The sequence below is a fragment of the Schistocerca gregaria genome, chromosome 10, assembly GCF_023897955.1.
Source record: "Schistocerca gregaria isolate iqSchGreg1 chromosome 10, iqSchGreg1.2, whole genome shotgun sequence".
Taxonomy (NCBI): Eukaryota; Metazoa; Arthropoda; class Insecta; order Orthoptera; family Acrididae; genus Schistocerca; species Schistocerca gregaria.
In genome coordinates this window covers 91,763,344-91,776,004 of record NC_064929.1, presented here as the reverse complement: position 1 = coordinate 91,776,004, position 12,661 = coordinate 91,763,344, and the positions used below count along the sequence as shown (strand labels likewise).

Below are 12,661 nucleotides of genomic sequence, written 5' to 3'. Positions count from 1 at the left end.
ACACTAGATCGCGTGTTGGGTGGGACAGGCAGACAAGGCGAGGGGGGGTGGGGACAGGCAGACAAGGCGAGGGGGGGTGGGACAGGCAGACAAGGCGAGGGGGGGTGGGACAGGCAGACAAGGCGAGGGGGGGGGTGGGACAGGGCAGACAAGGCGGGGGGGGTGGGACAGGCAGACAAGGCGAGGGGGGGAGAGGCAGACCAAGGCGAGGGGGGGGGAGAGGCAGACAAGGCGAGGGGGGGGGGGAGAGTCAGAGAAGGCGAGGGGGGGGGAGAGTCAGAGAATGCTGAGGGGGGTGGGAGAGTCAGAGAATGCGAGGGGGGGGGGGAGTCATAGAATGCGAGGGGGGGGAGAGTCAGGGAATGCTAGGTGGGGAGAGTCAGGGAATGCGAGGGGGGGAGAGTCAGGGAATGCGAGGGGGGGAGAGTCAGGGAATGCGAGGGGGGGAGAGTCAGGGAAATGCGAGGGGGGGAGAGGTCAGGGAATGCGAGGGGGGGAGAGTCAGGGAATGCGAGGGGGGGGAGAGTCAGGGAATGCGAGGGGGGGAGAGTCAGGGAATGCGAGGGGGGGGAGAGTCAGGGAATGCGAGGGGGGGGAGAGTCAGGGAATGCGAGGGGGGGAGAGTCAGGGAATGCGAAGGGGGGGGAGAGTCAGGGAATGCGAGGGGGGGAGAGTCAGGGAATGCGAGGGGGGGGAGAGTCAGGGAATGCGAGGGGGGGGGAGAGTCAGGGAATGCGAGGGGGGGAGAGTCAGGGAATGCGAGGGGGGGGAGAGTCAGGGAATGCGAGGGGGGGAGAGTCAGGGAAAGCGAGGGGGGGAGAGTCAGGGAAAGCGAGGGGGGGAGAGAGACAGGGAATGCGAGGGGGGGAGAGACAGGGAAAGCGAGGGGGGGGAGAGAGACAGGGAAAGCGAGGGGGGGAGAGAGACAGGGAAAGCGAGGGGGAGAGAGACAGGGAAAGCGAGGGGGGGGAGAGAGACAGGGAAAGCGAGGGGGGAGAGAGACAGGGAAAGCGAGGGGGGGGAGAGACAGGGAAAGCGAGGGGGGGAGAGACAGGGAAAGCGAGGGGGGAGAGACAGGGAAAGCGAGGGGGGAGAGACAGGAAAGCGAGGGGGGAGAGACAGGGAAAGCGAGGGGGGAGAGACAGGGAAAGCGAGGGGGGAGAGAGGGACAGGGAAAGCGAGGGGGGGAGAGACAGGGAAAGCGAGGGGGGAGAGACAGGGAAAGCGAGGGGGGGAGAGACAGGGAAAGCGAGGGGGGAGAGACAGGGGAAAGCGAGGGGGGAGAGACAGGGAAAGCGAGGGGGGAGAGACAGGGAAAGCGAGGGGGGAGAGACAGGGAAAGCGAGGGGGGGAGAGACAGGGGAAAGCGAGGGGGGGAGAGACAGGGGAAAGCGAGGGGGGAGAGACAGGGAAAGCGAGGGGGGGGGGAGAGACAGGGAAAGCGAGGGGGGGAGAGACAGGGGAAAGCGAAGGGGGGGAGAGAGACAGGGGAAAGCGAGGGGGGAGAGACAGGGAAAGCGAGGGGGGAGAGACAGGGAAAGCGAGGGGGGGAGAGACAGGGAAAGCGAGGGGGGAGAGACAGGGAAAGCGGAGGGGGGAGAGACAGGGAAAGCGAGGGGGGAGACAGGGAAAGCGAGGGGGGAGAGACAGAGAGAGAGAGGGGGGAGAGAGACAGAGAGAGAGATGGGGGGAGAGACAGAGAGAGAGATGGGGGAGAGACAGAGAGAGAGATGGGGGAGAGACAGAGAGAGAGATGGGGGAGAGACAGAGAGAGAGATGGGGGAGAGACAGAGAGAGAGATGGGGGAGAGACAGAGAGAGAGATGGGGGAGAGACAGAGAGAGAGATGGGGGAGAGACAGAGAAAGAGATGGGGAGGAGAGAGACAGAGAAAGAGATGGGGAGAGACAGAGAAAGAGATGGGGAGAGACAGAGAAAGAGATGGGGAGAGACAGAGAAAGAGATGGGGGAGAGACAGAGAAAGAGATGGGGGAGAGACAGAGAAAGAGATGGGGAGAGACAGAGAAAGAGATGGGGAGAGACAGAGAAAGAGATGGGGAGAGACAGAGAAAGAGATGGGGAGAGACAGAGAAAAGAGATGGGGAGGAGACAGAGAAAGAGATGGGGAGAGACAGAGAAAGAGATGGGGAGAGACCGAAAGAGATGGGGAGAGACCCGAAAGAGATGGGGAGAGACCGAAAGAGATGGGGAGAGACCGAAAGAGATGGGGTGAGACCGAAAGAGATGGGGTGGAGACCGAAAGAGATGGGGAGAGACCGAAAGAGATGGGGAGAGACCGAAAGAGATGGGGAGAGACCGAAAGAGAGAGGGGTGGGGGGGTGAGTGAGAGAGAGAGAGAGAGAGAGAGAGGGGTGAGGGGGGGTGTGAGAGAGAGAGAGAGAGAGAGAGAGAGAGAGAGAGAGAGAGAGAGAGAGAGAGAGGGGGGGGGGTGAGGGGGGGGTGAGAGAGAGAGAGAGAGAGAGAGAGAGAGGGGTGAGGGGGGGGGTGAGTGCGAGAGAGAGAGAGAGAGAGAGAGAGAGAGAGCACCCTCTGAAGGGGGGGTGGAGGAAGAGTGGTGGGAGATAGCGGCCCATCAACTGAATTGGGAATAAATTGTGTGGGCAGAAGAGGGAAGGGATAAGGTAAGGTGAGGTGAGGCAGTGGGAAGCATATTAATGAAGGGTTAGAAATTGCTAGAGCAGAGGATATACTGGAGGGACAATTGTCAGGTGTGTAGTTCTCAGAAACTACTGCTGGAAGAGAGTATCGAAAATTGTTGCACAGCTAGGCAGCTGTTGTCGTCATTTGCGTTGTTGGGCGCAGCATGTTTGGCAACTGAATTGCCAAGTTTGCCGTTTTCCCCCGCTCGGCAGTGGGTATTCGTGTGATATATGACATGGTTGCTTTCTCATGAGGCCCTGCCTTTCACAGTGTAGGACATGCCTGTGATTGAACTGGGGTAGCACCTGGGTCGACGGACTGGGCGCAGGACTGGAGTAATGAGCGACAAGCGTGTTCTGCAGACGGGGTGGCGGCAGAACACACCTCTGGGATGACGTCGGTAGGATATTCTTCATCTCACAGCATGGCAAGAGCTAGTCTAAGCACAAGTGAAGGATGTGGTTGGGCTTTTTAAGCCCAGGGTGATAGTAGGTAACCAGAGGAGTGCTAGAAGCCATCTGGTTAACAGGTTTACAGTACAGAAGGTGGGACAAGAGTTATTTTTACGGACGAGTTGGACAGCTGTCGATAAAAGATTATGACAGTATTTTAAATTGAATTCATAACTATATGAAAATGAAATTTTTGTCACCTCTACAAGATGTTATATGCTCAAACTGCTACTGCAACTGGATGGCCATGCATTTCGAAATATACAAGGGACCTACAATACAAAGTTTACATATTTCGTAAAGAAACATTATATACGATTTATCATACTAAAATAATTTTATTGATACTGTACAATACTTTCTATAGAGTCAGCATGTTGTTCTAAGCATTACTGGTAATGTGAGAAAGTTGTTATACCAGGGCGGTTCCTGAGCTCGTAACCAACTGTTCACTGTCAACGTAATTTCGTCATTGGCATTAAAATGCTTACCTCCTAGTTGACTTCTGCGTTGCGGCAACGTGAAAATCACTTTAAGCAAGATCTAGTGAATATGGAAGATGGAGGAACACTTCCCACTGAATCCTCTGAGCTCTGACTCAGTCATTCAGGCTGCACGGGACCGAGCATTGTCGAGAAGGAAGAGAACTTTGCGAGAAAAAAGTCCGGGACTTGGCAGTTGACAGATTCCTCAGGACTTTTGCAGTACCTCTCTGCATTCATTGTGGTGTTGCAACAGGAGTAGTGAATGAGCAACACCTCCCGACATTCCGAAAAGATGGTACCCGTGACTTCCCCTGCCAAATGCGTGACCCCTGAGCACTTTTGCAACGTTCCTTCCACACCGAGCTCTGGCGTCTTGTCTCAGGGGTCCAATGATACGTCCAGGCCTTACCTCCACTTAAATACTCGTACAGCTTTCCCCGTGGACACACGTTAATTCCTGACAGCTATCAACGCAAAATAGTTGTTTTGCTCCAAAAAATGAATGCCACAGGGCAGCTCACAAATGGACAAACTTTGTAGTGGTAACTCCGTCCTAACTGGCAGCATCTGGTAAGATTTTGCGGAACGCACCGTAAGCCGTTTTGAGCGTTGTCAACACGTACCGGTCCAACATGCGAGCCCTCACACACCGTGGGCATAGTTTATTTTACAGAGAAATAAAGTACGAAAACCGTCCTCATAGAGTCTGAACTCAAATGTAATTAGGTATCTCGAATGGATTTTAGGAGCTGTATAGCCTACAACACACTCACCCGTGCCACTTAGTTATGTCAGTAAAATATGCACGAATTTACAATCTGTGTTTCATTCATTTCTACACTGTAACTGCACCAACGGCCCACTTCGACAGCATCGGACAGATCAGTGGTCACCGTGGGGTGGCACGAAAATCTTAGATGCATTAAGGGCACTGGGAACTAGCAGGGTGTAGCAAGCAGACTGGCGCGATGAAGGATGTTCGTTGCAGACAAGTGAAACGCAATGCGAGGTGGTCGGCACTCACCTTGGACGAGTGAGTGGTTGAGCCACTGCACATAGTAGCTGCTGGGGTACAGCGCGAGGATCTCGTTGCTCAGGATGGAGATTGGCAAAAGGAGCGCCGCACCCAGCGAGACTGCCAGCGAGAACGTGCACAGCCACAGGCTGCAACAAAAGTAAAGCACCTCTAATGCTAGTGATCCACAGCGATGTGGCGAATGTGTGTGTGTATTTTTTCTAATTTGTGTATAGGAGTATGCGATATACAATCTTCAGTGAAATAGTCAATACATTACTATTTTTACATTTATGTTTTGTATATTTATTTCATATTTATTATTCATTAACTAAATGTTATTTGGAATAACTGAATGTTCAGTAAATGACGAAGTTGGTTATTTCATTTCATTTGCCAAGATAGTTCAGATTACAAAAACTAAAATCAAGATTCTCTTCTGTCTGCCAGTGAAGAGTCCCAACTGAAGAAAGCGGGCATTAAAAAAAAAAATCATCGTGAGTCTGGTGCTGCGAACATAAACCAAACAACACAAACTGGATATTGGATGGTAGTTGTGTGGATCACTTCTATTACCCTTCATGTATACATGTGTGAGCTGTGCCTTTTTCCAAGAACTGGACACGGTTTTGTCTTCAAGGGATCTACACCAGATTATTGTGAGCAGAATGGCTAACTCAGACGTAAATTCAGTATAGAATCTGACAGGGATTCCAAACAGGTCTGGAGCTTTGTTTCGTTTGTAATGGTACTTCGACCACCGCGCCTCCGCCAATACAAAGATATAATTCACGATCGCGAACGCAGAAGAGCGCTGCGCCATCGACCAATTTTTAGAAATAATTTTCTTTTTTTACTTTTGCGTAGGTTTTTGTTTTTAACAGCTAATTGATTACTCTCTTTCTTGTCTTGATACGAAAGACGTGTATTTTTCGGCGCTGTGTTGAATGTGCTTTTGGGTGGAAATTAAAATTATATTACAAATTCGAGGTTGTTTCAATAGTGATTCGAGATGGTTATCGCCAAATTTGTGAATTGATCATGAGAGAGACAATTTGAAGTTTTCAACAGACGGAGAAAAGTGAAAGGCGGGACGTCCTAGAAGAGAAATTAGGACAGCCACGAAGACTATATTGTAATTAGTACAGCGTTTCTAACAAGATTATAAGGTAAATTTCCACTAGTTTCTGATTCTATTTCCGTACAGTCGCTTTCTGTAGTGTTGCCGGCCCGGTCTGCCATGCACGGTCAAATTACAGCACGATCTCAATCAATAATACCAAGTCCGCCTTATCCGTAACTAACCCAATCACATTTTCTATTTTATATTTTCACGGCAGAACCCAGAGTAAAGGAAACACTACAAGTTTTAATGATTTTAGTTGTTTCTCAACACCACTGACACTAATACTTATTTCATTCTTTTTGATTCTCCTGGGTTTTCCTTTGTAGAGGAACATTCGAAAACTGAGTTCAGCATTTCACCTTTTGCTTTACTACCCTCAATTTCAGTTCCTGTCTCATTCCTTAGGGACTGGACACTAACTTTGGTGCCACTAGCAGCCTATACATATGACCAGAATTTCTTTGGATTTTGTGAAATGTCATTCCACAAAATTCTGCTACAGTAGTCACTGAAGGCATCACGCATTGCTCTCTTGACAGACAAACGCGTTACATTCGGCATCTCTCTATCTATAGCTCTACACTTTGTTTTACACCTATTATGCAGTCCTCTCTCCTCCCTCGGAAGTTTCCTTTAGTGACTGTATACTATGGAAGTTCCTTTCCATTACGAACTGTCCTACTAGGTACATATCTATCCAACGCGTGTTCAAATATTCTTTTAAACTTGAGCCAGAGTTCCTCTGCACGCACCTGACCTGAGCTGGTAGTTTTGAGTTCCTCACTGAGATGTGACACTACTGATTTTTTATCTAGTTTACTTAACATATATATATATATATATATATATATATATATATATATATATATATATATATATATTTGCTCGTTTCAGGCGGCTTTTTACTTCATAATGACTGTGGCCACAACCGCGCCACGGTCACTGATACCAATTTCGTTGTGGACATCCTCAAAGGGGACACGTCTATTTGTTGCCATTAGGTCCATCCAATGTATTTCCATCATACATCTGTTATAGGTAGTTTTCAGAGAAGGTATTTAATAAAGTTTCACGGGATGTCTTATCACATCCACAACTAACAAAATTGTAATTTTTCCAATTAATTGTTGGTAGATTAAAGTTTCCACTGATGATAATATGACTGGGAAACTTATGTACAAGTGAACTGGGGTTGTTTCTGAAGTTTTCAGTTACGCCAGGAAATGAGTCTCGTGGGCAACACAAGGATTAACTTATTTTATGCTCAACCCTGGTACTGAGTCTTGCCCAAACGATCTCACATGCAACTTCAATTTCTACCTTTGTGGATTTCAGTTTTTTGTCAACTGTGATAAATAAACCCCCTACATTTCCCATTTTCCTCTCTTTTTGATATACACTTAAATTTTCCCAAACAAAATTACTGCTAACAATTCCTAGTTTCAACCAGCTTTCTGTACCTACTATTACACGAGCTTTACTGCTTTTAAAGGGCGCTTCAAACTCAACAGTTTACTATTAGTATTATAATACTCTCATCTGTCGGAGGCATTTCTTTCGATCTTACACCAATTGTTATAGGTTTCCTACAGCCATCATCATCTGGACTGGACGGAGAGTCAGCTACCTGAGCAGCAGCCTCTGACGTGTAGTGCACGCCTGACCTGTTAATGGGTACCCTACAATTCTCGACCCTACGGGGCAAGTCCAGGAAGTCGCGGCCTAGCTTGTCACAGAACCTACGAAGTCTCCGGTTCGGGCCTTCCACTTGACTCGTAACCAAAGGGCCACAATCAGCTCTGGGTACAATTCTGCAAACTGCGAGCTTCGTCGAAACACCGCGGCGAGGCTCGTCTTCTCAACCTTCTCCGGCAGTCGCTGGAATGACATCGGAGCGCAGACGGCGGCATCGTTTGCTCTAACGTGTGCCACAATCTGCAGCCGGTCGCACCTCATTCTTTTAATGGTTGCTGGAATGGCCTCTTCAACATGTCGAATGACGCCTCCCAGCCATTCACACCGAGTGCACCTGCTGTCTTTTCCTATCCCCCGCTGCCAGTTTCCTAATTGGACCCATCATTTGCAATACGTTTAAACTGCTGACTATTAATAGACCGCCACTCTTTTACCTTTGCCTCCTCCTGACACGGGACAAAACAGGTGTAGTGGGTGAACAGCCTGCCTCCTCCCTGTACAGGACGCCTCCGCCTACCGATGACACACGACTCGCAGTTAAGTGGACGAGTAATGACAGGTCCTGCACCTCCTGCAAAGGGCGCGCGATCCGCAGGAGAGGACAGTACTCGAGGTACCTCTGGTACCCGACACTCGGGAGCTGTCAACTGTCTGACGTAGTCAGCGGGCTCTCCAGCTGGTCGCCGATGCCAACCAACTCATCCCGTGTTCCAGAACAGCATTCACAGTGGGGCTGCAATTTCGCCGGTGCGATGTATTACGAGGCAGTCAACAAAGAACTTTAAACCTGCTGATTATCTTTTAATCTGTTGAGCTATAAAGTTCCCAACTCCCTTATAAGAATTTAACCAGATACACAAAAAAGAATTTAACCAGATACACAAAACGAGATTTCTATAAAGGCAACACAAAAACTTGTGGTAGAAATTACTGGTTTCCTAAAACGTTCTGATGTTAATTGTAGTTGGCACATTCCAAAACCATCTTCGAGGGAAAACTACATGGAACGCAAAATGTTAGATACAAATTCGGCTACACTAAATCACAAACCCCTACTGCTCAGAGATTATGCAAAGGGCAATGGTACCTTCAGAAAATTCTGGAAAAAAAGGCACGTTTATTCGCGTTGATATAAAATGAAATTCAGAGATGGTGCATACTTTGAACTGTGAACCACAAACGCTGTATTCCATTCCTGGACATACTGATTAGCAAGAAGGCGGTTGGCACGATGGGCCATTCAGTGTATAGAAAGAAGACGCACACAGACCTGTACCTCCGTGCAACCAGCTGCCACCATCCGGCGCAACGCGTCACTACCCACCACCTCGCTACATAGGGGCCGCGTCATTTGTGACAAAGAAAGACTCTCAGACGAATTACACCACCTAAGAGAGGTATTTCGGAAAAAATGGGTACAGCGAAACACACATTGGTAGGACCTTCAAGAGGAGACAGGCTGACAAATTTCGGGTAGGAGGAGGAGGAGGAGGAGGAGGAGGAGGAAGAAGAAGAAGAAGAAGAAAAAAGAGGAAGATAACAAGAGACTCGCCTTTCTGCCATATTTGGGGGCACCTGAGAGCCAAAATCGGGAGGCTACTGAAAAAAATACCGTCTTCCGACGTCCGCCGAAGACGAAAGAGCTGCTGGGCTCAGCTAAAGACCCACTAGAACTCAACACACCTGGCATATATAGCACTGCCTGCGACTGTGGTGTACAGCACATTGGGCAAACGCAGCTCTGCATCTCGAAAAGTTGCGAGGAACACACCAGACACGCCCGACTTGGACAGAGAGAGAAATCTGTTGTAGCTGAACATAGTATCAAAGAAAACCACACCTTCGATTTCGAGAGCACCAGGGTACTGTGCCGAGCCTGGAGCTATTGGGACAGCGTCGTTAAAGAATCGATAGAAATACGGATCCACGAGAATTTTGTGAACAGGGACGAAGGTTATCAGCTTCGGTATTCCTTCCCTCATCATAAGAGACAGTGTAATATTAGTAATTTTCGCCTGACAAACATTAATATACGCTCAATAGTAAACGCCTGATGGCCTAATGTTATCGAACAATTGTAAAGTAAAAGAAATGAACCATCGCATAGCAGCGATAGAGTCTATTATTCTTTATCTTTGTCGTTCTTGCACGGTGCCTGTAAATCTCTATGTTCATGTATCGATTAACGGTATAAAAAAGAATTCTGTTGTTCCCAGACAAATGAGGCATTTGGCGCCTCACCTTTTACTGTTTGTATTCTATGAAAGGCGGAAGCGGACTTGCTGCGTTCCGCAACTGTATTTTATATTTTATGTGAACACATTGAGTGAATATGCTAATTGTTATTTTTTCCAATCAGAAAACATGTAGTTTCCTGTAACTGATTACGAACAGACAGCATCAAGAAGACATTTTGACTTATGTATAAAGAATTTAACCATAATGGTCATCTATTGTAATTTAATATGTAAAGGTACGTAGCATTAAAAAAGTGTGTAAAGATAAGTGTGCTTATTTTAGTAAATTAACCTTGATGATTTCCATCTCATTACTTACCTGAAGGACAATTATTCTCTGTTACTTCATCACCAGAAAATACGATCACGCTGATGGGCCGAACGCAGCATGAGACAGAAGGAACATTATCGTTTTCCTATTATTTCTGAACCAATTTTTTTAATTGTGTAGTGTTGCATTTCTTTTAAAGTCTATAAACCTTCTGGTCCCTTAGTGTTGATCCGGGTATCACTACATCGCGACTATAAAAATGCACAGAAATGATGTTTCTTCCGAACGATCTCATATATATATATATATATATATATATACTGCTCTTATTCAGGTATTTAATGCTCAACGTATGTTGTTATAGTGTAATCAAGCCCTGATTCTCTTGCCAAGTGGCCCACCAAAATATTCACTTTTTCGACATTTTTCAAAAAAATATAAAATAACAATTCTTTGTATTTTTGTCCCCCAAGAGCCAAATGGTGTATCATCTGAGTGACACACTCTCCCCTATTTAGCGATAATACAAAATGTGCTGCGCTTCTTCGAACATCCTCAATGTACTCCGTCAATGTTATCCAGTAAGCGTCCCACACTGCGCAACAGTATTCTAAAAGAGGACGGGCAAGCGTAGTGTAGCCAGTCTACTTACTAGATCTGTTACATTCCCTGAGTCTCGAAATCTTCAGTTAGCCTTCCCAACAACATTTCTGAGTGTTCCATCCCACTTAAGTTGGTCGTAATATTAGTTCCTAGGTCTTTAGTTGAATGTGCGGCCTTTAACTTTGACTGATGTATCGTGTAACCAAAGTTTAACGGCATCCTTTTAGCACTCATGTGGATGAGCTCACAGACTTCGTTATTTAGGGTCAACTGCAAATTTTCGCACCACAGATGTCTCTTTCCTACGTTATCTTGCAAATTGTTTTTTGATCTTGTGATGACTTTACTAGTCGATAGACGACAGCGTTATCTGCAAACAACCTAAGACGGCTGCTCAGATTGTCTTCTAAATCGTGTATATAGGTAAGGAATAGCAGAGGGCCTGTAACAGTACCTTGGGGGACGCCAGAAATCACTTCTGTTTTACTCGATTACTTTCCTTCAATTACTACGAACTGTGACCTCTGACAGGATATTACAAATCCAGTCACATAACTGAGACGATATTAGATAAGCAAGCAATTTGACTACGAGCCGCTTATGAGGTACAGTGCCAAAAGCCTTGTGGATATCTAGAAATATGGAATCAATTTTAAATCCTTGTCAATAGCACTCACCTCTACGTGTCAGTACATAGCTAGTTGTGTTTTACAAGAATAATCTTTGCTAAATCCGTATTGGTTGCGTGTAAATAGACACTTATGTTCGAGATAATTCGAAACGTTCGAACACAATATCGGGCGTCTTGCGACGTCCGCCACGAGCAGAAGCAACGAACAGAATTAGATTTTTTTTTAAAAAAAAGGGGGGTAGCGTCTTTGATTCATAATCAAAACGTCTTCGATCCCGGTTTCGATCACCGCCACTGCCTAAATTTTGATAAATAATCAGCACTGGCGGCCGAAGACTTCCGGCATAAGAAGTCAGCCTCATTCTGCCAACAGCCTTGTCAAAGAGGGCGGAGGAGCGGATAGAGGTTCAGGGCACTTTCTTGTCCTAGGGGTGGGAAATTGCCCCTAAAGGCGGAAGAATCAGCAATGATCAACGACATGAGGATGCAAAAGGCAATGGAAACCACTGCATTAAAGACACGTAACGTGTATCCACAGGACACGTGGCCTGTAGTTGAAGAAGTGTCATGATGATCTCTCCATTGGCAAAAGATTTCGGAATAGTCCCCCATTCGGATCTCCGGGAGGGGACTGCCAAGGGGAGGTTACCATGAGAAAAAGATTCAATAATCAACGAAAGCATAATGTTCTACGAGTCAGAGGGTGGAATGTCAGAAGCTTGAACGTGGTAGGGAAACTAGCAAATCTGAAAAGGGAAATTCAAAGGTTCAATCTAGATATAGTAGGGGTCAGTGAAGTGAAGTGGAAGGAAGACAAGGATTTCTGGTCATATGAGTATCGGGTAATATCAACGGCAGCAGAAAATGGTACAACAGGTGTAGGATAGGTTATGAATAGGAAGGTAGGGCAGAGGGTGTGTTACTGTGAACAGTCCAGTGACCGGGTTGTTCTAATCGGAATCGACAGCAGACCAACACCGACAACGATAGTTCAGGCATACATGCCGACGTCGCAAGCTGAAGATGAGCAGATAGAGAAAGTGTATGAGGGTATTGAAAGGGTAATGCAGTATGTAAAGGGGGACGTAAATCTAATAGTCATGGGCGACTGGAATGCAGTTGTAGGGGAAGGAGTAGAAGAAAAGGTTAGAGAAGAATATGGGCTCGGGACAAGGAATGAAAGAGGAGAAAGACTAATTGAGTTCTGTAACAAGTTTCAGCTAGTAATAGCGAATACCCTGTTCAACAATCACAAGAGGATGTATACTTGGCAAAGGACGGGAAATACGGGAAGATTTCAATTAGATTACACCATGGTCAAACAGAGATTCCGAAATCAGATACTGGATTGTAAGGCGTACCCAGGAGCAGATATAGACTGAGATCACAATATAGTAGTGATGAAGAGTAGGCTGAAGTTCAAGACATTAGTCAGGAAGAATCAATACGCTAAGAAGTGGGATACGAAAGTTCTAAGGAATGACGAG

At 46.8% G+C, this 12,661-nt stretch overlaps 1 protein-coding gene across 2 annotated transcripts in view; it reads right to left on the bottom strand.

The window, feature by feature from the left end:
- Window positions 1-12,661, bottom strand: part of LOC126293723 (protein Lilipod) — a 342,658-nt gene that overhangs the window by 89,298 nt on the left and 240,699 nt on the right. For both annotated transcript variants that reach the window (XM_049987038.1, XM_049987039.1), the window contains exon 3: window positions 4,621-4,760. In XM_049987038.1, the coding sequence (XP_049842995.1) occupies window positions 4,621-4,760 (140 nt within the window). The remainder of the gene's footprint in view (window positions 1-4,620; window positions 4,761-12,661) is intronic.